This window comes from Solanum lycopersicum, chromosome 4 (genome assembly GCF_036512215.1).
Source record: "Solanum lycopersicum chromosome 4, SLM_r2.1".
NCBI classification, from domain to species: domain Eukaryota; kingdom Viridiplantae; phylum Streptophyta; class Magnoliopsida; order Solanales; family Solanaceae; genus Solanum; species Solanum lycopersicum.
In genome coordinates, this window is record NC_090803.1 from 53,055,831 (window position 1) to 53,081,444 (window position 25,614).

The following is a 25,614-nucleotide window of genomic DNA, read 5'->3' on the forward strand; positions in this document are numbered from 1 at the left end:
TTTAAAAAAAAGCAGGTGCATCCACTTCCCTATTATTATTATTATTATTATTATTATTATTATTATTATTATTATTAATAATAATAATAATAATAATAAAGAACGAACAGATTTTAAAATTTTTCAATCATTTTATTATCCTCAATTCCTCTGATTACTAACCTTCGGTAATATAACTTTTAACTTATACGTTCCCATTTCATCTTCTTCTTGTTCGTGATTTACCGATTTTTAGAAGTATTTATTACTAATTTCAGCACTTTCAATTCCTGCATAACTAAATATTTTTGAAAAGGATAAAAACTTTTAATGAGTAAATTAATGATGATTTTTTTTATCAATTAATCTTAATCAAATGATAAACTTAGTATTTCAATTATTATCTTCATAATAGTTGTACCAGGTCAAAATTGAACAAGTAATAAGAACAAATGCGTATATTAGTTTAAAATAAAAGAGAATCCACTCAAAACAATTAGGTTAATATTTCTATTTAGATATTTATATTTTTATTTGAATTTTTTTTAATTAATATTATAAAGATAATATATTTGTAGATTTGACTAACGAGTAGTGACATTAAATCATGCAATATTGTTTTGTCGATATTTACGATAATAATTTTTTATTATAATTTATAATTTAATTTAATAATTATTAAAAATAATAATTTTTAAAAAAAGTAAACTGGCCCGGCAAGCCTGTAGCCCACGTATTTGTGAGTTGGACCAATCGTTTTCTGACCCATACAAAAAATAGACTAGTCCAATCTAATCCTTAAAATATCAAAAATTATATGAGTTAATTCCAATAAAATAGGCTAGCCCATATTAACAAATCTAATTTAAATAATCCAGTTGTTTCTTAAATAATCGAGTTGTTTCTTGGCGTATCTTCACATGAGATGACTAGTTACGGTAGCCCGTGCTTCGTACGCCAATAATATTAACTTTTATATTAATTAATTGTATTTTCTCTATTTAATATTAACTGAAATTATTTTCTCTATTCCTTACTCATTGAGTTTTGTGAATTTTTTCATTGTTGGTTCATTTCTAAACTATTGATAGTTTTAAAAATAATTTTTTATTTAATTAATTCAATTTAAATAATATATTCGTAATCTTTTACATGTTATATCATCATCAAGTGATCTTAAATTCTTGTAGAAGCATGATACTCTTAATAAAAAAACAAGAGAAATGTGAAAAGTACCTTTAAATCTGTTTAGGATATACTTCATTTATACTATAAAATTAGGATATATTTAAGTTTAATTTATCAAATAAAGAGCGTTTTTAAAAGTGTAACGTCCGTTAAAAATAAAGCGGCTAAAAGTGTAACGTCAGCGGCCCGTGGAATTTAGTGTGTATTGTAGTATGTCATGAGTCGGAGACACGTTTCATAAACCTAACAAATGTTCCCAATTTTCGTAACACTACATATGTTAAAACATAAAAATATACACCCACCCCCAAAACAAAAATAATAACCTCATCCAATACCATATACAGACATTGTGTTTTGAAAGAAGAAGTTACCATCATTAAAAAAGAAGAAAAAATGGGAGAAAATCCTTGCAATATTTTTGAGAAATTGATTAAATCCACACTAAACTTTTTTGGATATGGCAATAACCACATCTCCAACTTTGTTGCCTCCACATACTCTCACCAAGAAGAAGATATCTCATCTATGGTACTTATTACTTAATCTCGATCGATGAGGCGAATTTAAGATTTAAATTTTCAATAATTAAGATTAAACTTAAAATATTGAGTTTAGTTGAACAGTGTTCCTCGTTGTAATATTAAATTATTGATGCAGGAAAATATTGAGTACATGACAACAAGGTCTATAAGTGTGAGTAACTCAAGTAGAGGAAGAAGCCCTCCAAGGCCACCAGTCCAATCTGGAGGAGGTGCTCAAACAAATTATTCTTCTTACTAATTATTTAGTTTTTTCTTTTTAAGTCTCTGAATATATATATACTCTTTGTTATTTTAGCCAACAATAATAGATCTGAGACGTTTCTGTTGAATATTTCTAGTGTAAAAAGGATGTTCTTATCTAATGTTCTTATCTATCCACTAATTTTATTTGGAGTTAAATATTAAATTGATTACGTTTTAATGGATTTTCTATCACCTCCCTTTCTCCTCTTGTTTTTTCAATGTTGTACCTTAAAAGAAGGCAGTTCGTCGTATAGAATCTATCTAGCGTAGATTAATATTTTGTGTAATTTAATTATAAGTTATTATGTCGAAATGAGATAAAATATGATTCACACATAAAATGAATTTTTCGATCGATCCTAACTTTCATAATTGAGCTAGAAGAGATTTGTTTTGTAATAAAAAATTCAAAATAAAAATTTGTGTGTTTTAGGACAATTTAAAAAATAAAGATGCGTTAGTGTCACTAGTACGGTGGCAGTTGAGTGATTAAAAAGACAAATGTGTCATTTAAGACTTGGTCTAAGTATGTATGATTCTATTCTTTGATAATATTGTGATGATTTAGCAGGTTATATGTAGGTCAACCACTAGACTGCAGAAGATTTTTTCTCTACACTTTGTTCATTATACTATGTTATAACTATATAGTATAATATAGTATTGTATTATTTGTATCGTATTATATTATTTTAATAAATATAGTATTTGAATAAATTATATTGGTTTTTGTTACTTTTCGTTTCTTTTTATTTAATATTTTTTACATTTCGTATTTCAAACAAGTCTATCTTTGACTGTAAATTAAACGGATTATTCATATAAATTTTTCTCATAAATCCTTTAAGCATTTTGTATCAGTTATTGTGATGATTTATAGCACTTTTTACGTGATTTATAAATATATAGATTTTATGAGTAAATTTTCGATCAAAGTTAAACGGTCGAATTTTCGAAAAACGAAAATTATAACACAAATTGGGAAAAGGAAGTAATATAATTTGTGACAACCATATCAGGATGGTGCAAAATAGATTAGTAGTTATATATATTGCGTTTAGTTCACCGTCGTGTATTCCCCCTTATGTCTTCTGTAAGAACGAGAGGGATGGGCTCCCCGCTAACACTTTTTCAGATATTCCCCCTTCCAAGGACGCTTTCTCGAGCCTTTTTCCCTCATCCCTTTTGGTTTGGGGACGACAAGTACTTTGTCTCGAGTAGGACACCGGTGATCTCTACATAGTTACATCCAGGATCCGTGGCGCAATGGTAGCGCGTCTGACTCCAGATCAGAAGGTTGCGTGTTCGATTCACGTCGGGTTCAAAACTCCCGAATTACTGGATCCATTTTTTGTTGAATTCATTGTAACAATCAACTCGAATAAGAAACGAATTACTGGATCCAGCTTTTTTTTTTTTTTTTTGGTTAAATTCATAATAACAATCAACTCGAATAAGAAAGGAACAAGAACAACGACAAACACTAACAAGTTTTAACCTTCGAAAAGCAAAACAACACTTCACTATTCTAATTAATATATGTTCTACGCACCCTCCTATCTAAGGCTATAAAGTTGTCACATGTGTGTCCTACCTAATCACCTCTCCCCAATACTTCTTCGGCCTAAGTTTTTTGTCCAAAAAGAGAACAGACCCATCGAAGAATTTCTATGGTTGAAGTAAAAGTTGAGGTGGGAGGGGGAAACATTTGCATGGTTACATTTTGTTCTGCAGATTATCCACAAGGTTTCACAATCCAGTTTGGTTGTTCAACTTATTCTGATATCAACCTTTGCTGCTAAAACAGGTATTACAAAGAAGCATAGGTAGATAAAAATTACTAACAAAACTATGTCTCTTTAGCTTCTCTACGCTTGGTAGGTCTCTCTCATAAAATGCACATCATCTCACAAAGCAACGCCGTAAAAACAAAAGAAGATTGAGCAGAAGAACAAGTCTTTCTTCAAATTGACACCTCATATATTCACAAAACAATGCCCTTGCCTCCACTACAAAAACTTTTTAGCCAGAGAGATGCTGCCTTCCCCATCCCACCTACTCTGGTAATTTAAACAAAGCTTATGCCTTCTATTCTAGTTGTAATCCCTAATAATAACTTAACTGAAAAGTATTCGCCTTTTATAACAATCTTTCTTGCATTGCATCTCTAAGGGTCTTGTCGAGACCTAAATTCACAGCTCAGAACCCTCAGCTGACAACCGAGTACTAGCCTATGTCTAACCACTGTTTTCATTCACCAGTCACCAGGAAAAAAAGAGAAAGGTGACCCCCACTCCAACTTTACTCTTCCAAATTTGAGAAATGTCCTTGATCTGCATTTGCATCAGTCTTGATAACTTCTAGAACAGTTGCATTGCAAAAGAAGCACCTCTCACCGTTCAGAAGGTGTCTTGAAATGCAGCCGAAGCAAGAAACGTGCGAACAAGGGACAAATTGAGCATTTGCTTGACTCGTATAACAGATGCAGCAGATACTGTCATCATAATCTGTTTCACCCCCATAGGCTATTCTCTCAACTTCCACTACCTCTGAACGACAGATAAGCAGACCTGAAAATATCTCCAGTTGCCTGATTTTTTCCAGATAATCATCTCCTCTGAATAAACTAGCCTGAAATTCATGAAAACAGAGTTAAAATACAGATGAAGCAACCAAAGAGCAATTAACTATTGGAACCCTTTCCAAACAACATTAGCACATATAGGCAGACGTCAAAAACAGCAACTGAACCAAACCAGTCAACCAGCGTTCAGCTTTCTTATTGCCAAGTCTAAATAACCAGAGTACCCATGACAATTTTCTTTGCTGTAAACCAATTTTCCATGCCATTCTAAAATAGGAAGTAGTACTACCAAATTAATGAAGTGAAGTAAAGACTAACCCAATTGTACTCCAAAAGATACTGAAACCCAGAGACTACAGTATCAGGGCAGTCCATGCTGGCAAAAATCCCAACCATGTCATTATCTCTAGTATCCGACTCCCCGCTAGCCTCCAGCAAATTAAGAATGATTCCAGCAAGGGGTGCCAAAATCATGCCTCTGTTTGGTTTCTCTGGGGGCTGACCTGGACGTCTTACGAAACTGCAAGAATGACAACTGAAGACCCAAATAAGGAGGAACCAAGACTCACACAAACACACATACACAAAAAGGACTCAATACGTCCTTGTTACAAACAAATATCAAGCAATGGTGAAAAGAAAAGCAAGTACCAACTAAAATTCTGATCATGCACGGAATAAGTGTGTTGCACACACATAGATAAAGAGAATGCAAGCTCACAATTTTTGGTGAATGCAAGTCCGTCGATTAAAAATCTTTTCTTTTTTCAGAAATATCAGGTTTCGGTCTTCTTTCTCCTAATATTGATCTCCTTACTTGGCAGATAGGGCTTTGATTCAACACTAAAGAAATAACAGTCTGGGGAATGATAAACCACAACAAAAAAATTTAACATCAGAACATGGGGGTTTCACTATTAACAGAATAAAAGCATCAGTATCGTCACTAAGATAGTGGATGCCAGTTTATAGTTAAACGTGAGGCATATTCAAAAGAAAAGAGGACCTCATAAGGATCAGCTCAACTCGACTGGAGAATAGATCTTTTATCAATTGGAATACCATTGGTCTTCGGTTGTGTCGGACACGGAAGAAATAAGCAGATTTGACTTGACACTCTCTCACTCTAAAAGTACAGAACAAACCAAAAAGAAAAAAGGAAACGCAAAAAGCTATTCCACATAAATATCAAAACTTACAGGTCAAAAAGTTCTTGATCAGCTGCAGAAATTAAGTGGTTTAGTATAAAGACGATCACTTCAGTCAGCCTTCGCAAATTTGTATCTGCCCCAGAGATAAACGCTTGAGGTATCTCATGGGTACAAAATTCTAAAATCCTTGCAAGATTGCAGGATAGATCAAATATGACACTGCATTTCCTTTGCTGAAACTCCAACACCTGGAAAGGCACATAAACATTTCAATACACATCAGAAAAGAAAACAACAAAAGATTCCCGCAATCCCATAAACTACTATTTCACCTTTGCAAGACAGTACCCAAAGTCACCCTCAGTTAAGATATTCAACACCGGCACCCCAAAAAACCAAGATACTACCTATAACTAGTACAAAATAGGTAGAAACTCCAAGCTGGATGAAAAGAAAATTAAGTTTATTTTTTTTATTTTCACGAGGATATGCTTTATTTTTTACAGATCAGTATTCTACTCAAGGACTTGACAAAAGAAAACATTATCAGAATATCATCACACGCAATTCACTAGAATGTATACTTTAAAAAAAGCATTTCTGGAGGTAAATAAAATATGCAGGGTGTAAAACATTTTATTTTGCCAATCTATTCTGTAATATGGAGCATAACCTCTCAAACATATTATAAGCAAATCCGTAACAAAAGTTATTACCATCGGAAAATTAGAAATGACGTACAACAAAATGATATTGCAAGTCAAAAACAGAAATGTCCTGTGTGGTCAGTTGAAAAGAGAATAATGGGGAAGGGGGAAAGTAAAAGTAGAAGGCAAACATAATTCCCTTTGTTTGGTTAAAAGAGTATGCATAATAACTTTTCTGAACTCTGAAATTGGACAATAAAAAAAGAACCTCTTTAAGGTGTACATAGCACTTAGCAGTACTACAAAACAACCATAGATAAACGATTAATCAATTAGCTGTACCCTTTTTGGCTTCCTTCTCCCTCATTGATCCAAACATAGAAGGATAATAGACGTTAAAAGGAACAATACCTTGTAACTTTCCTGCATCTCGCGAACTGAAACTGAAAATTCCGTCATTGCCCAACTCAGAGTGTTGAACAAATGATTCAGAAAGGTAGAAAATAGTTCTTCATCATGCAAGCAAACCTCTCGCAATAATTTCTTCACATTAACAAGAACAAGAGTTAGATCTACAAGTTACTCTCAATGGCTAAGCAAGACAGAATGTTAACTGTGTAGACAAAGATGAACTATCATCAAATCACCTGATATATAACTGATGAAGAGGAAGATGATTCTCCACGTTTTGATGATCCAAAGCCTGAACCTTTGCACAAACGGAGAAGTATATTTGTTACAGGAATCCATGATCTACTGTCAAAAGTAGATAGTAGTGCTTTAGGCATTCTCTGCATTGCGGCTTCATTACATTCTAATTCAGACAAGAACTCCTTGTACTGCACCAAGATATAAATAGACTGCAGAAGAAGATCTCGCAACTCCACACTCGATATCCTTGGATCATTGAAGTGGGTGACAACAAAAGTAACCTGAACAAGGAAAGTTACCAGTAAATACACATACAGAATGAAGCCCACTGATCTAAATAGATAACAGAACCAAGTACGAGAAGGAATCTAGCACTGTGGATCATTCCAGAACCAATCTTGCTGTATTAAAAAAATCTTCTTGTGCTAATTTTTTTCGTGTAAGTCTTTCTCTTATATTACATTAGCTATAGAGGGTGTTGATGAATTCTATTTAAGCATATCCAAAAAGTCAACCACGACATATACCACAGCATTATAGGCTTGGTCCTGAAAGTATCATAGAAAGATGTGATTAATGAGAGAGTTACGACATACAAAGGATGTGAGTCCTTGCTTGAGAAATATTGTAGCAGGCACAAAAGGAGGATCACTTTTACGAAGTACGTGGAAGCAGTCCACCTGTCATTGAACAACAGAAAGGAAGATTACTTTCATTGTTTAAAAAAATGTGGCAACTAATAAACCAACCAATTAAATGACATGAAAATAGCCGGAAAGAAAAAAACATTTGCCAATTGTCAGCACTAGTAAGGACAAAGCATTTTACATATTTTTTATGCCCAGACATACATAGAGACAACAGTTTCAACTTTTTTGACCAAGATCAATTGAGGGGAAGTAAAACTCAATGCGCATCAAAATGAAAGGAAGCAGGGGAAAATGCAATGTACATAATATAAGACGAGTCAACCTGAACGTCGTTTCAGTTTCACAACTGTTTTTATGAAATCGCAGCCCGCTAGGGCGACCTCCTTATGCATGGACATAGAGACAACTAAAGGAACCCGAAAAAGAAGTCCCTTTAGTTGGTTTGCTTGATATGATCAGTCCCATTCCCCTAAAAGCTATCCAAACACAGCATACTAGTAGTGCAAAGTGCAGAGATGGAAAGGCAAATTGAAGCAAGGCATGGGAAGAAAAGAGTAGGCAAGCGAAAGTTTTGGGTCGCTTGACTATTAGTAACAGCAGAGATCCAAATTCCACATAGAATATCACACCATCTACCAAGGGAAGCCATAGATTCCTCTTGGCTTCACTATCTACGCCCGAAGAAAGTTAAAAGGCACTAGAAAAGAGGTAGAAAAGATTTGTCGCACCAGGCTTGGCCAGTGCGGGTTACCTCACCCATATGGTTTGCGAGCTATTGCATAGAAGGGGGGTTTTACCCTTTGCGCACCCAAAGGGTAGCGGCTGAGGGTTTCCCTTGACATAAAAAAAAAAAAAAAAAAGAGGTAGAAAAGATTCATGCTAAAAAGTAAACAAAAGAGTAGAGCCTTAATACAAATGATAAGTCACTCTTTGATACAAGAAAATACAAACTAGGCTAGAGTTCTAAATAGTATCCAGAGCCAGAAAGTTTATTACCAAAGTTTCCAAATAGTACTCAGGAATATAAAGGAAGACTGAGTCATCTTTGCTAAGAATTAAAAGCAACTGAACAATCCACATGCACGCTGCATACATCCCCCTCTGCTTCCACCGAGAAAATAGAGAAATACGATACCTGTTAGATGATATAGAGAAAAGAACTAAGCTATACATCCTTGAAAGCATACAGCAGCTACTCATTAATATGGAAGACATAGTAATGTATAATAGTCATAACATAATTTGGAAATAAAACAAAGATGTACAATGATTGTATTACCAAGCACAATGTCTGACACAATCCATTACTTCTTCTCTATATACACCACGAACCTCCTTCAGGCTCTTTACATGCTCCCTGTTAACGTTTTCTCTGATCTGCTTATCAGTTTCTTCCAGAAGAGAGATAGACTGTGATTGCCGATTCATATACAATGATGCCTACAATTGATCAGTGATACTGTTAAGTGATGCGAATCCAGGAAACTAGATAAGGAAGATACTGAACACATCTCCAGCAATGAGTTCAGGTGCCGCAAGAATGGGAAGAGAAGAAAGAAAAGATAATCTGGCAGTACAGTAACATGATCCACAAAAGTGAAATACAATATCAGGAGCCATGTCCCACATGAGAGAAGCAGATAGAACTAGTCTCACACGTAGTATATATCAAAAAACTATGCATCAATCCCATATTTGTGGGAATCTATCATATGAGCCCTCTGTGTCCACTCCACTAGGTCCATTTTATTCTTTATCAGACAAAACATCTTAGATTATTTTTACACTGACCACCAACCTTCCCCACTCCTACCCCCACTATTTGCTTGGACCGTCATCCTCACCACTATTTTCAAAACCTACTATACCATAAAATAAATTACTCATCAAGAGAGAAAACATGAAATTCGACTTCTAGACTCCTCCCTGGAGGTACAGTTACCAAATCACATACAACACCTTAACCAATGAGACAACAAAGAAAGATGAGACTGTTATAATTGCCCAGGACATAATTTCAAACTAACACCGGACACTAAATATTCCATCAGTACTAATATATATAGCATATTTTGCAAGGCCAAATGCCGAGAAAGTGGTTCCGTTTGAAACTTAAGCTCCAGTTAAAAAAAAAAGTGCAATGTCCATTAAAGGACACTACCTTAGCATATAGTTCTGCAAAGCAGCTTAATAAAACACCACCATATAAATCCCTTCATTTGATCTTGTGTTCAATGGGGAACATCCGAAAAATCAGAGAAATGGTGTCTTACCTCATTTGCACCACTTCAGACATTTCAAACAAAAAGGCAACCTAATTACTACATCTTTTAGCAAGGGGAAAATCTAGTCACCTGCTTGAAATTGGGTGCAAGACCTAAATGGTACAGCAAAAGCATGGTATCCAGTAGCTCCTCTTCTTTTAGTGTTGCTGAAGAAACATTGTTCTCTCTGGGAACATATCTCATTTGCTGCATAGGAAGGAAGCCAAACTCTGAATCCGACTGATCACTCGTGCTTGGTTTATCTGCAATATCATCATTCAAACTACTGGTGCTGCATTCTGCAGCAACATGAGCAGACCTTTCACGAATAGAGCTGCAATGTCCCCGTGAACCTTTTCCCATGTGCCTGATAGAATCTTTGGATATTCTTGTAAAATCGGCATCATAAGTAGAACAACAACACGGCTTCTGCTTACTTAGATGTGTAACCCTATCTTTTACATTGTCCATACACCCTTCTTCCCACCGAATCACTTCCTCATGCTGCTCAATACTAATAGGATGGGATTTTGCTAGGTGATTATATGAACCACCAAGCCTAGGAATATCAACTCGATGAGGATCATTCTTGAGAAACAAGCCTACAGGAAAAGCTTGCTGGCCTCCTCTGTGTAGAAAACCAACATCAGAGGTTCCAGAGTCCTTCATCCAATCACAAATGTCCCCGAACCCCTCAGAGAGGAAATGGAGTACGATACCAAACAAAGAAACAAGTACAGAATTGCTTGAAACACCAGGTGGTGGCGAATCTCGATCTGCACCCCTGTTTTTAAGTAGAATGTTTTGTAAGAATGTCTTGAATACAGATCCAGGAAGCTGAGGTGGTGATGTGGGTGGCATGAACTGCATAACCAAGCGGCAGAGGTCCCTCTGCTTCTCTTCAACCTGCAGAAGGAATGTGTTAATCCGCTTGTAGATGGAGAAACATATAAGGAAATTGCAAACCCTTTAAACTTGTTAGTAGAAGGGATGGGTAAGTGTGATATATCAAAAACATCACATGTAATGATTCTTAAGTGAAACGTGAACTGAGGAAACTGATAGATGCACTCGTTACTGTAACCAAAGCAGTTGCAAAGGCCAGATAAACTGGAAAGCTGGATAAAGAGAAGATCTATATGATGCAGTAAAATCCATCAAATCACCATCTAAATGTTAAGATTTGACAAGAGAAGCCAAGAAACTAAAGAATTTTGAATAAGACAAGACACCAGGTAGAGCAGTAATGTATACATACACATCTACCTATGCCTTTTATTCCAACTTTCTACTATTTTACGAAAAAAGACCGAGCAAAAAAGAATCGCCAGAACTTCAAAAGATTAGATTTGATGTTAGTTTTATGTGCATTATAGTATTTTTACTTGATGTCCAAAGTCAGAATTAGGATGAAGATTCATGTTATGATTTTCTGGGCAAGTCTACCAAAACGTTCTCTTTATTCTAAAAGATGCAGCTCAGTGTAAAACTTGATCAAGTAGGAGAGCAATTCTAGTCAGAGGTCTGGGCCATGTGACTGTGAGTATTGTGTTAAGTTTCAAATAGCTAAGATTGCTCGATGTTCCTATTAAACTTGATCAAGTGAGAATGTATCAGTTTAATGGTCAGGACATACTTTTGGCTGATAGGTTGTCTTAGTTTTTAATATTTTTATTTTGATAAAGGTAAAGTTGTATCCTTCAGCATTAAGGGTATGTGGGCTACCTCAAAAAGTTCCAAGCTATATCCATAATTACATAGATCCTAGGAAACCTACCAACTGTTCTACTTCTTCTATACCATCTTCTTTACACCAAAAAAACATGTTAATGCAATTTTCTTTAACTTTCCAATTAGTAATAGTAATATTCTCATGACACCTGAGGTTTCTTTCCCTCCAAATAGCCCACCAGACACAAATAGGAACTATAGACCACCATCCTTTTTGGGTCTTGCTCCCCTCTCATCCAACAGCTCAAAAGATCAGTGTCTTATAGCTAGCTACATACAAAATCTATGATGCTATTTCTTCTCCGGAAGCAGTTCAAAGTTAATGTTAAAATCGGAGACATCAAGCATCAAGTACACATTACATCACTGACTACCATATTAAGAGATTTGAGCTTTCATTTCAACGACAATACTCCAGTTACTTATACTTTTAAGGACATATAACAATGGATTCACGTCTAACTTGTTCCAGGACTTTCAAGGAACACCATCAAGTGCACTTAATCTTTATCAAATAAAAGGTAGCAATATTAGACTAAGAACTAACATGAGCATGGACCAATGTCTTAGTTTTTAATATTTCTACATACAAAATCTATGATGCTATTTCTCCTCTGAAAGCAGTTCAAAGTTAATGTTGAAATAGGAGACATCAAGCATCAAGTGCTCATTACATCACTGACTACCATATTAAGAGGTTTGAGCTTTCATTTCAACGACAATACTCAGTCACTTATACTTCAAAGACATACAACAATGGATTCAAGTCTAACTTGTTCCAGAACTTTCAAGAAACACCATCAAATGCACTTAATCTTATTCAAGTATAAGGTAGCAATATTAGACTAAGAACTAACATGAGCATGGACCAATGTTGAAGGGACAAACAAGGACATAAATACCAATATAAGCTCCGTTCCACCCACAAATAGAATACCTTGTTAATTATTTCTGACAAAGCACCTGTAGTCAGTAACAGGCTAGCCTCATTTGACACATCCTCACACGAACCAGACCACCATATAGAAGGCATCAGACCTTGAAGATCCTGCTTGTTAGGACTCTTCCGCGACAAAAACCCTTCAAATAAGAGGTCAAAATCTGAAGATCTCCACCACAGTGTCATTACTTCTTCCCGCCTTAAGATGTGGCATGCCAAGGCCAAATATATATATGAACCTGAGTAAGGACAGTTTTCTGTAAGGCTCAATGGCGCTGTTTTGCATAAAGTCGACAGCGAACTTATGATATGTTCAAACAAAATTCTCGACTCTGGAAACTCTAGAAGAGAATCAAGTATGCTGTCCAAACTCATATAGTCATGTGGAGGATGCATCCTAAAGACCTCCATTATCAGTGATAGAAGTGGACCACAAGATATATACTTTGTGCTTCCGTCTTCAGCAGCAAGTGTAGAGAATAATTCCTCACATATCCCACGAGAGACAGGGTGCGAAAGTTTTTCAAATGATACAAACCTTTTCAATCTTCGCAATTTCTCAACAGAACTGAACTCTGCCCTTCCCACACGCTGCATTTCAATTAGCCTTCTAAAACAATTAAGCAGATCAGTAGCAATTGAACTTCTGGTTGGTGGAGGCTGAATGGGAAGGAAACCTTTTACTGGGTACCTGAAAGGGATTTCCCCAAAGTTTAACTCACAACGTTCACCTTGAGAAAGAGAAATTGCTGGATAATATCCCAATCCAGGTACCATCTTACGAATACCAATAAATGCTACACCAAGTGAAACTCCATTTCGATAAAATGATATCTCATCACCATCCAAATCTATACAACATCCAATCACATCACCAACAACCCATGGCTGACCATAATCCTGAGCTTCCTTATTCCATTTACTGACCCTTTTTCCATCGTATGCATATGAATCATCAGCATCACCCACACCCTTGTGATCAGTGAATGGGCAGGAAAGAGTCGCCCAGCCTAGCTGTTGTATACCAGAAGTTTCAAGAGTTACTTCATACATCCATTTCCCTTTCCAGACACAAGCATTGGCCCTAGCACTGCTGAATAGAGAATGACTCTCCATGATCAAAGGCTGTTTGACTATTCGAATATCACCACAGATGCTTGATTCCTCTAATTGAATAAACTGATGTTTACAACCATCACCACCAGCAGTCAAAACCCCTTCTCGTTTTCTGTCTGTAACAGTCTTCTGATTTATGTGGTACTTCAGAAATTCGTTCTTTATAACTAAGCGAACCACTTCAGTATTTATTGAACAAGAGAGTGACTTAATACACTTGTATGGAAGATCAAAGATGTGCTCAAGGGTTCTTTCCACAGATTGATCGCCAAAACCATCACAATATGAAACAAGATGAGTTTTCTGAGAACTCTCCTTCCTATCTTCACCATTCAATACCACAGCCAACCCAGAAGAAAGGCCACCTATCCCTATACGTAGGCCGTCTTCTGCCATTAGCAACAATAGCACTCCAAGAACAATCAATCTTCACTCACCCAAATCTCAGAACAGCATCCAACGTCTCCCGTCAAAACCAAGACGCAAAGTTATCAATCATTCAACTGTCTACACAACAGAAAAGAACACTAATTCATCACTATTTCCTTAGTTAACAATGAACTTGCAGCTCCTTTATCCTACGGAATCAAAACAAACGAACTCAGAAAATCAACAAAAACCAAAACAAAACGAAACTAATTTTAATCCACCATAAGATCAGCAAAAATGAAGTCTAAGTATCAAAAACTCAAATTAAAGTGAAAACTCAAACTCAAATACAAATTTCAGCTTTGACCTACACTTAATCCCAACTTTAACCTCTAATGATCGTTCAACAAAACGAAACACCCAATTTTCAGAATTTAATTCTCATTCCACCACTTAAACTCACAGAATTAAAACTAAATCACCTCAAATTCGAATTCATTTCACAATAAAACACAATTAAATAAAAAAATTTAAAAAAAGCTACCTACAAACAACTGAAAGTTCAAAATTCAACGCAGATAAATAGAGTTTAAACAAATACTTAGAGGTAAAGAAGAGGAAAACATACCTGTTGAACAAGGTACAAAAAGCTTTAAGGTGCGGTTTATTCGAAGAAAAATTAGAAGCGGCGGCTAAGGAATAGTGGGGTTTTTCAGGTACGCCATTGATGAAGAAGAGAGAGAAAGTAGAAGAGTTAAATTTATTAAAAGAAAATGAAGAGTTTAGATTTGATTTTGTTTTCTTTTTTTCCAATTTTTTTCATTTGGGGATTTTGTGTGTATTTGCCAGAAAGTTTGGAAGTAAAGAAGAAACAGAGTCGAGCCATACGCCAATTATACAACTGGCGGCTAAGAGCTTGTTGCCCGACTCGTGAATCGTGATTTCGTGAAAACGCTAATGTTGGTGGTTGGTTTTTTTTCTCGAGTATATTAAATTTTTTGATCCTATTAATTTTTTATGATGTGATTTTTAAAAGGCTAGGGGTTGATTGTTGATTTGTTATTTTGAGTATATCGAGTTTTTGAAGGCTAGTATTAATGATTAATTTTTTTTTTTTGAGTGTATCGAGTTTTTTATCCAGTTTTTTCTTTTTGATGTGATATCATAAAGGTTAGGGGTTGGTTGTTGATTTTTTTTCTCGAGTGTACCGAGTTTTTAAAGGCTAGTGTTGGTGGTCGGATTTTTCTCTCGAGTGTATCGAGTTTTTTTATTCAATTTTTTTTTATGATGTGATTTCATAAAGGTCGTATAAAAAGGATATAATATATTAGTGTGCAGTCGAAATGTATCAAAAGACATGCAACAGTCAATAATTTTAAAAATATAACTGCGAAAATGATTGATAAGTCACGTGACGTTATTGGTGATTTATAAATAGCATGAGTGTTTGTGATTAGTCGTGTAACGAGTAGCTTGTCACACGTGAATTTTCACCAAATATTTGCTTTCATATAAAAATTTTACAAAAAAATTATGAAAAAAATTATTATTGTTTTGAAAAACTATGAATATAATAACAATTATTAACTAATTTATGAAGAGTAAAGTAAAATATTTATATTTGAAATTTGAAATATACCATAATTTAAAAGAATCACACAAAAGATGAATTTAATAGATGAAAAAGTTGATATTTAAAGTACTGAAAAGGGAATAAAAATTGTTAGGGTAATTTAAACAATTGAGAGATTGTATAAATAGGGCATGATATATAATTTGCGTACAGTAGAAAATGTATTTGGAAAACATGCAACAGTCAATAACTTTGAAAATGATAATTATGATTTATGGTAGTGAGTGATAAGTCGTGTGACAATGTCAGTGAATTGTAAATAGTGTGATTGTTAATAACTTGTTGTGTAGCGAGTACCTTGTCACACATGAATTTTCACAAAACACTTTTTTCATATAGAATTTTCATGAAAATCTACGGAAAAAAAAATATACTAATTATTTTTTTTAAAAAAATGAATAATATAATATAATATAATAATACTATTAGCTAGTTCGTGAATAAAGTAAAATAATTAAATTTAAAATTTCAACTACACCTTAAATAGAAAGAATCACACAAAAGAAGATGAATTTTAATGGTGGAAGAAAGTTGATATTTGAAGTACTAAAAAGTTGTTAAGGTGATTTTATACAATAAAGAGGTTGTATAAATGCGGTATGATATATTTGTGTGAAGTTGAAATTGAATTGAGAGCCACGCAATATTTAATAACTTTAAAATCGTAATTATGACAGATCCAGTGACTGACTGATAAGTCTTATGATAGTGCCAGTGATTTACAAACATCGTGATTATTAGCACATGTGATTTTTTCACCTGACACTTGTTTTCAAATAAAACTTTTACGAAAATCTATGAAAAATTACAATTAATTTTTGAAACCTAATAATATAATATAGTATAATGATAATAGTAACTAATTTGTGAATAGTAAATTAAAATAATTAAATTTAAAATTCAAATCATGCCTTAAATAAAAGAATCACATATAAAAGATGAATTTGATATTTGATAGTCGAAAGAAAGTTGATGTTAGAATAATTTTATACAATAAAGAAGTTGTATAAATAGTATATGGTATATTAGCATGTAGTAGAAAAATGTACTGAAAGAAGTGCAATAATTAGTAATTTGAAATCGTAAATGTGACAGTGACTGATAAGTCATGTGATCGTGTTAGTGATTTGTAAATAGTGTAATTATTAGCTTGTCACACGTGAAATTTTAGCACACACTTATTTTCAAATAAGATTCACAAAAATCTATGAAAAAATAAGATAATTATTTTTTAAAAAACTAATATATTATATAGTATTATAACAATTAGTAATTAATTTATGAATAGTAAAGTAAAATAATTAAATTTAAAAATTTAAATCATACCTCAAATAGAAGAATCACACAGAAAAAGATGAATTTGATAAATGAAGAAAGTTGAAATTTGAAGTACTAAAAGAGGAATAAAAATTTGTTGGGGGTAATTTTAAGCAATTGAGAGACTATATAAATAAGGTATGATGTATATGAGGGTGCATTAGAAAAGGTATTGAAAGACCTACCGCGTTTAATAACTTAGAACTCATAATTTTAATAATGAATGATATGTTACGAGACAATATAAGTGACTTGTAAGTAGTGTAATTGTTAGTGACTTGTCGTGTAAAGAGTAGTTTGTCAAACGTGAATTTTAATTAGACACTTATTTTTAAATAAAATTTTCTCAAAAATATTAAAAATTACAATTATTTATTTTAAAAAAACTAATAGTATGATATAGTATAATAACAACTCGTAATTATTATGGCAAAGTAAAATAATTAAATTTAAAATTTAAACATACCTTAAATAGAAGAATCACACCAAAAAAATGGATTTGATACATGAAGAAATAATTTATTTATGTATGCATAGTATTGAATCAAAATAAATGTAATTTTAGTAAATATTACAGTCAATAGAAAAAGGGATGATACATAAAAAAATTCTGAACTTGGCACGAAAACTTGCTTTAGTACTTAAACTACAGGGTGTTTATATACCCCTTAACATGTTTGATGTGAATTATTTTCAACCCTCCCAACACCAGCCCAGTTGAAGGCCGGGGATTGTTACGCACGCACGATTTCAATGATCCGTGTTACTAAGGGTTTAAAGAATGTCTTATCCATTTTTAAAACACACCCATACCCAAAATACAATGCGACCCACTTATTAACAAATATCCCTAAATCACTAAGCTCGATTCTCATTCTTTTCTCTTATCTTAAATCTGCAAGACATAAGATCTGATGATTTCTCTTTGTTAGCGTGAAGGATTTCCGGAGTTTAAGATTTTCGTGAAAGAAACAAAGAATTGTGTGAAGAAACAAAGTTACCAGGTTAATAATCTTCATTTAGATTATTGTAGCATTTGATCGATTTTAGGATTTTCGTAAATCTTAGTTTTTTTTATCTTTTCAGTTTGATGATGGATGTGTATGTTACCTTAAGGTTTCACCATGGTGGAAAACTACAACTAAAACCTCGTATTAAGTATGAAGGAGGTATTGTCATTGATTATTTTGATGTAGATGATGATAAATTGTCCTACTTCGAATTTGTTGATATAGCTAAAGAAATTGGGTATAATTGTGTTGCTTGTGTTGTTTATATTAAACCACCTATATGACGACATGTTGTTGAAGTTAAAAGTTATAAGGATAGTATGGGTATTGTACCTCAATTAAAAAATGGAGATATTGTTGAACTTTATGTGACTCATTTAGTTGAAAAAGTTGTTGTGGTTCCACCTAAAATTGAATATCTAAATGATGTGGGTGGAGAATCTAATGCTACTTTTTATAAGAAATCTAGTCAAACTTTTAAGGGTAGGGAACGTTTAGGGTTTGAAGAGGTTGCACAACCAGAAGAACCTATTGTGGGTGAAGAGTTGGGTTAACTATTGGGTAGGGCTTTTGCTAGTGTTGGAGAGGACTTGAATAGGACTTCTGTTAGTGTTGGAGAGCACTTGAGAGGTACTTCTTCTGCCATTGTTGCATATGATATTCCAGAAGTTGGATCTGATTGGGAAAGTGAAACAGAAGCAAGTGATGATTCAGACAAAGCAGATTTGTTTGATAAAAAAGAAGATGAGTACGGTAATAATGTTCATGAGGAGGTTATAAATCTTATGAAAGAGAAAAGGGCTGCTAAAATAAAAGAGCCCTAGATCCGAAGGAGTTGATTTAGGGAAAAAAGAAGTTGATTTGGAGTATGATGAATATTTACCCAAAAAATAAATTACTTTAGAGGGTAAGATAGCGGAGATGAGTCTTACTTTGATTTAGATGAAGCTGTTAGTTTTGAAATAGATACTGATGAAGAAGTTAATGAGAAAGATGATGTTGAACTACCTATAAAAGGACAAAGAAAAGCAGAAGAGCAAAAAGAAATAAAAAGAAAGTTTTTTTTATCCTACCTGTCAATTAATAGTTTGGGAGACTGGTCTTGCTTTTGAAATTGTTAAGTAGCTTAGAGAAGTTATTACTAGATATGCAGTTCAAGAACATGTTGAATTAAATAAATATATTAATAAAGCAACTAGGGTGAGGGTAAAATGTACAGGTGATTGTCCATGGTTGTTGTTTGGAAGTATTGCTTCAAGAATAGGAGATTTTGTGGTGAAGAAATATAATCATGTACACAAATTCAATGACATAATCAGAAATAAATTGATGAATTCAAAGTACTTATCAAGAAGGTATGAAGACAAAATTATTTTTGAGCCTGACGTTAGAGTTTTTCATTTTCAAATTTTAGTGAAAAAAGAGTTAAATGTGTATGTGAGGAGGACTGTAGCAAGGAAAGCTAGAAATATTGTGTTGCAACAAATTATGGGTGATCATGTGGATAAATTTAAAAGAATTTTAGATTATAGAGATTAGGTCTTAAGGACTAAACCAAGCAACACATGTGTGGTGGGACTTAGTGAAGAAAATTTTGAAGGTAACAAAAAAATGTTTCAATCATTTTACATATGCTTTGATGCTTTAAAGAAAGCATTCAAAGCTGGAGTTAGGAGATGTAGAGGATTTGATGGTTGCTTCTTGAAATGTGTTTTTAGAGTTCAATTATTTGTGGTTGTTTATAAGGTTGGGAACAAAGCAAATGTTGCTACTAGTATGGACAGTTGTTGAGGTTGAAAGCACATTCACTTGGAAATGATTTATCAAGCTTGTAAGGCATGATCTTGAGTTAGGAGATGGGACAGAATTGACAATCATTATTGATATGTAGAAGGTATTTTTATTTTCATTTTCATTTATTCATTTATTTTCCTTTTCATTTATTTATTTATTTATTTTATTTTTCATTTATTCATTAAGTTAGATATCATGTTATTCTAAAATGTTGTTAAAGGATATTGACAAAGCTATTCAAGAGCTTCTACAAAATGCAAAACAATGTACAAGACATGTTCTAGCCAACTGGTCTATCAATTGAAAAGGTTTGAAAGAAGAAATTATTTTTGGAGACGTGTCAAATCTACATATGAACAAGAATTGACAAGAAAATTGAAACATATGGAGAAGTTAGGCACTAGAATATGTGATGACTTATTGCACTACAATAGAGAGGTGGTCTAAATTATATTTTAAGTTTTTTAGTTGTTGTAATAGTGTTAACAACAACATGGTTGAAAGCTTTAATTCATGAATTTTAGGACCAAGACACAAAATTATCATCACAATGCTTGAAGAAATAAGGGTCAAAGTGATGAGAAGAATAGGACAATTAAGGAAGTTCTCTGGTACTCTGATAACATACATATCTCTAATGGCCCTAATGGTATTCACAGAGAACACAAAAAAGTTAATGAAGTGTAATCTTAAATGGCATGAGGTTGAAGACAGTTGGGATAACACATTTGTTGTGAATCTAGGCAATCAAACATGTATTTGTAGTTCTTGGATGCTAAGGGGTATACCTTGTTGCCATGCTATAACTGCACTTCATTTTTAAAAAGTTCGAGACCATTAACTAGGTTGCATATTGGTATAGAAATGAGACTTATCTCAAGGTCTATTATCACTACATTCAACTATTTATTAACATGGAAATGTGGCCACAGTCGACCAACCCTTTTGTTATACCACATATTATAAACACACTACCATGAAGGCCTAGAAACTGTATAAGAAATGAGAAGATTGAAAACAAAATAGAAAAATTGTCTAATAAAAGTGTTGAGATGACCTGCAGTCTTTGTCATGCAAAGGGTCATAATAAGAGGGGCTATCAACTGAATAATCAAGCTAATGCAGGCAGAGGAAGAGAAAATGGAGAGGAACAAAGATTAGTTCAACAAGGTCAATTGTTGATTCTTCTACAGCATCAACTAAATCACAATCAAGCACAAAGAGAGGAAGAGGTCGACTAAGAAGTTCTACAAAACAGGTAATGTTTATAGTAATTCATCTAGTTGTTATTTACATCGTAATCAGTCCAATATTTTTGCTTATCAACTTATGTTATAGGCTAGTGCTTCTAGAAAGGGAAGTAAAATTGGAACTAGTTTAGTTGGAACTGGAAGGGATCGAAAGAGAAACTGAAATTGGTAACGGAATAAGAACTACTGTTGCTTTTGATGGTTCGGGTCCCACTAGAAGGGGAAGAGGAACTAGAGCTGATTTAGTTGGAAGGGAAAGAGAAACTGCAACTAGTGTATCTAAAAGGGGAATAGGTAGAGGAACTGTAGTAGCTGCTACTGCTATTATTACTGATGTTGATGGTGCTACTGGAGGAGGGAAGAGGCCAAGAATAGTTGGAATAGCGATACTACATATACAAAATAATTTTAAAATCCACAATGTAAGTTGTCTTAATTATTTGCACACTTTTCAATTTTAACTTATAAAGTATCTAAAACAACATATTTTTGTGAATCTAGCCCGAAATGCCTATGAACTCTTCAATAGTGACTGGACATCTTAGGCATCATAATCAAGATCACGCTTAAAATGAAAAGAAAAGATTGTTGTAACTCAACAAGGTCTTCAAGAGATGAGAAAAACAAAAGAAGGAGAATAAGGTTTAATAATGATGAAGTTTGATATGGAGATTGTTTTAGTTTGCTATTTTACTTGTTTTTGGAACAATTATGCATCTGTGACTGCATTAGTTTGATATGTTTGTTTTTGAAACAATTATGTTGCAGATGTGACTGCATTGATATATGTTTGTTTTAGAAACAATTATACAATTATGCAGTTGTGACTGCATTAGTTTGATATATGTTTGAAATGATTATGTAGTTGTGATTGCATTAGTTTGATATTTTAATTGTCTCTTTTTGAAACAATTGTGCAACCAGTTTTGCATTACTTTTATGTGTATAATTATGCAGTTATGACTGCAATAATGTGAATGCAGTTGAAAATAAAACACACAAAAAATACACAAATCAGCAAATTACATTAACATAATAAGAAGAACGCACAATTTATTACAAAAGAGTCTTGCACCTAATTGATTACTACATAAATAGTGCTACACTACACCAACATTGATCTCACTACATCAAAAGTTTAAGGTAAGTTCATTGAACCTTTCTTCTTATATATCACCCAGAATCAATAGTTATAGCTATAACCACAAACAAACAACAAGTCACAATAAAAAAAAAGAGCACATTCTACCACGTCCTTCTCCATTTATTCTACATTACTTTTATCTTCTCAACCTCTTCTCGCAATATTTTCATTTTCATACCTAGACAATCATCATCTTGTTTGAAATTTCTCGACTTGTCAACTTTTTGAATAATATCAAACAATTCAAATGCAGTGACTAAGTTTAAGAAGATTTTACTATATTCTCAAGCTCACTCAATTTCTGTATTAGTTTAGGAATCATAAATTTTGACCTCGGATCAATATTTTCTGTATCCTTCCAACACCAAAAATTGAAAGATCTAGGACGCTTCAATAATGAAAATGGATGAAGGAATTAGTGGTTAATCAAATTTTTAATCGGCTAAAAAAATTAAACAAAAATGATCTTTACCCCATAATAAAAGCATGATCAATATCTTTTTCTAGGGTTATTTGAAGTCCAGGATGTTTTCAAACGCATCACAAGTCAATGATTATAATAAACTTTTTTCTTCATAGTATAATCATCTTCTTCCATAAAAAGATTTGTCAAATTAATTGATTGCATTGTGTGCTATAATTTTGTGCAAGAAGTAACGAGAATTCGAAAAAAAACAGATAATAAGAAAAGGGGAGGAAACAAGAATCAAATTAATAGATAAAGAAAATAGATTTGAATCTTATATTTTGAAGAACAATTATTCCTTCAAAGATTCAACTTTTAGGTTTGAAGAGCTAAGATTTGAGAAAAATCAAGAAAAAAATTATGAATTAGGTCACCATTTTTGGATGATTGGGTTGGTGAGGGAGAAGAGGAAATTAAGTTCTTTAAAAGTGAAGATTGATCTTCAAATACGAAATGGGTCGGATATTACCGTTGGAGGGTCAAATTTTTTTTAAAAAAAATGTTAAAAGATGAATTACGCGTTGTTCCAAGCTGTATCAACACACGCATGAGGCTAGTGTTGAGGAGTTGAAAATAATTCACATCAAACATGCTAAGGGACATACAAACACCTATATAGTTTAAGTACTAAGGTAAGTTTCATGTCAAGTTTAAGAGGGTTTGATGTATTTTCATTACAAAAATACAATATTTAGTTTATTGAATTATCTTTATTTAATAAACTCTTGAAATTTGAATACTATTAAGTAGACGGAGTGTGTGCATTATATATATATATATATATATATATATATATATATATATATATATATATATATATATATATATATATATATATATATTGTTGTAAAATATAAGTAACTTTTCTTGTCTTGAACTTTTAAGATAACACCTTTTAGGAATAATATATTTTTTCGCCAAGACAACATTTACTTTGGAACAAAAAAAGTATTTAATTTGACGCATTGACTAATTAAGCTTAGGGGAACCATTCATGTTAGTTGACTTGTGAACTTAAGATTGTGAGGGGGCAATAGTTGTAAAATGGTAAACGGATTTGAAAGCAACACATATTATTGATGATTTATGACAAAATGCTAATTGATTAATCACCAATAATTCAATTTTAAAATAGAAACACGTAAAAAAAAATTGTGATCATTTGAATGTGAAAATAACACTTGTTAAAAGAAAAGGGATGTGAAGAATTGATATGATTTTATCTGATTAATCTGTGTTTTTATCTTTAATTATAGTTTGGTCGTTACCTTTTTAAGCGTGTGAAGGAACTCAACTTTCCAAGAAAAAAAAAAACAAAAAAGGTATGTGAAAAACAATGTAATTAGATTTGATGATTAACCCTTCAACTATATTAATTAAACTCATATTGTTAAATAACAATAAGACTCTTTCGTATCATTAAATTATTTACTCCATGTAGTCTAAAGTAGAATAGTTGAAGAAACCATCAATAATTTTATAAGGTCTCAACGAAATCAGAATTTTTATAATGAATTTCAAAATATAAAATATTTGAGTGGATTCCCTCTCTCAAGTATGTGTGGCTCTGCGCTATTGCATATAAAATATTTTGCCTCACCACAACTTAAATATGGAATTTGTATGGGGAAAAACATATACATGATCAATTTGACTTTATAAATGGAAGAAGTAAAAGTTGCAAAGTAGTAGGAATTTCATGATTCACATACACAGTGTTCATTAAACATCTATACATTGTTATGTTAATTAAGATTATGGAGTACTATGTTCAAAAATGACTACTATAAAATTCTGATTTGCTAATTGATATATAATTATTGAATAGCGTTGGAGGGTGTGACAAAGGAGAGTATCTATTAGAGACTAATCCAACATTTTTAATCATTTAATAAGTCTAAAATTGTAGTTCTAGCTCTTATATTTTATCATGAAAAGGTTATAAGTTGTTTATGTACCATATCTGAGATTGCTCAAGTCATTTATTTTGTTGTTTACCTACCACATATTATTTAACCATATCCAAGTTGTTTTTCGATATATCCCTCTAAAAATTTGATTTGATCTTATTCTTCCCCTAATTCACAAAGAGATTTTTGGTGAAATTATCGTGTATGAAATGAACACAGTTTTGCAAAGAAATAATCCATTTATTTTTCAAGAAAATGAAAAACATGTTCAATATCATTTGACTGAATAATTGACAAAACCTCTTGTTTTATTAGTTTTTATATTATATCATTTTTTATTTGTTTTATTATTATTATTAACAGGGTTTCAATATAAAATATGTTGGATTCCACGTATTAAAACACTTTAAAAAATGGTTCAAAATTAACAATTTACTTTTTATTATAAATAAAAATTTTAAAGTAATCATGCATTATTTTTTAAGTTAGACACTTTTTTATTTGAATTATTTATCGACTTGTGCGTATGTCATCCTTGCACAGTGGTCATGCTAATTTTTTTAATGTATTTTTCTTATTTTATCAAAAGTCCCTTCTTTCAAATTAGAGCTATCCACTAGGATGAGAGTTTTTTTTTTTTAGAGGTTTTATATAGAGGTCTTTGGGTCATTTTGATCATAATATTATTATCATCAGAAAAAAATTATCTCATGATATTATTGAAAGAGTATGAGCTCTTCTTGAAGGAAATGCCGCTAATTCTAATGTTAATATCTTTTATTTATATTAATAATATATAACTTAATTAAACTCTTCATTAAATTACCTCTGTTTAGAACAATTAATTACATATGAGAAACAAGAAATAATAGTTTTCTTACTAAGAGTTTTGCACAAGACGAACTAGTTTGTGCTTAATTCTCCTTGTATAATAGAAAATGGTCCTCCTTTTTTAATTAAGCCTTTTTAAAACAAAAAAAAATCAGATATTTAGGTCCCTGAATTTGTCGTGCCTACGTTTTATACAGTAAT

The 25,614-nt window shown here is 32.7% G+C and overlaps 1 protein-coding gene, 2 long non-coding RNA genes and 1 other non-coding gene across 9 annotated transcripts; 3 read left to right on the top strand and 1 right to left on the bottom strand.

The window, feature by feature from the left end:
* The first annotated feature begins 1,519 nt into the window (after nt 1-1,519).
* On the top strand, nt 1,520-2,111 carry LOC109120138 (uncharacterized). The gene is made up of 2 exons (XR_002027643.3): nt 1,520-1,698; nt 1,828-2,111. It is a non-coding gene; the product is annotated as an uncharacterized lncRNA (long non-coding RNA).
* A 1,096-nt stretch (nt 2,112-3,207) lies between these two features.
* Nucleotides 3,208-3,279, top strand: TRNAW-CCA (transfer RNA tryptophan (anticodon CCA)). Its single transcript has one exon. It is a non-coding gene; the product is annotated as a tRNA-Trp (tRNA).
* A 615-nt stretch (nt 3,280-3,894) lies between these two features.
* Nucleotides 3,895-15,245, bottom strand: LOC101249347 (E3 ubiquitin-protein ligase RKP). Of its 6 annotated transcripts, none has more exons than XM_069297187.1 (11): nt 14,687-15,245; nt 12,571-14,196; nt 9,993-10,808; nt 8,918-9,078; nt 8,635-8,773; nt 7,585-7,668; nt 6,985-7,269; nt 6,749-6,880; nt 5,739-5,938; nt 4,858-5,059; nt 3,895-4,586 (listed from the first exon to the last, which is right to left on the bottom strand). In XM_069297187.1, the coding sequence occupies exons 2-11, from the start codon at nt 14,083-14,085 to the stop codon at nt 4,257-4,259; spliced, it is 3,864 nt and encodes a 1,287-aa protein (XP_069153288.1). In that variant the 5' UTR covers nt 14,086-14,196; nt 14,687-15,245; the 3' UTR covers nt 3,895-4,256. The 6 variants fall into 6 exon arrangements, with proteins under 6 accessions (XP_069153288.1, XP_010319777.1, XP_010319778.1 ...); XM_010321475.4 differs by having other exon boundaries at nt 4,858-5,074; nt 12,571-14,267; nt 14,687-15,082; XM_010321476.4 differs by having other exon boundaries at nt 4,858-5,074; nt 14,687-15,046.
* Nucleotides 15,246-17,872: 2,627 nt separating this feature from the next.
* On the top strand, nt 17,873-21,064 carry LOC104646962 (uncharacterized). Its single transcript, XR_741118.4, has 3 exons — nt 17,873-18,012; nt 18,095-18,177; nt 20,938-21,064. It is a non-coding gene; the product is annotated as an uncharacterized lncRNA (long non-coding RNA).
* Nucleotides 21,065-25,614: the final 4,550 nt, after the last annotated feature.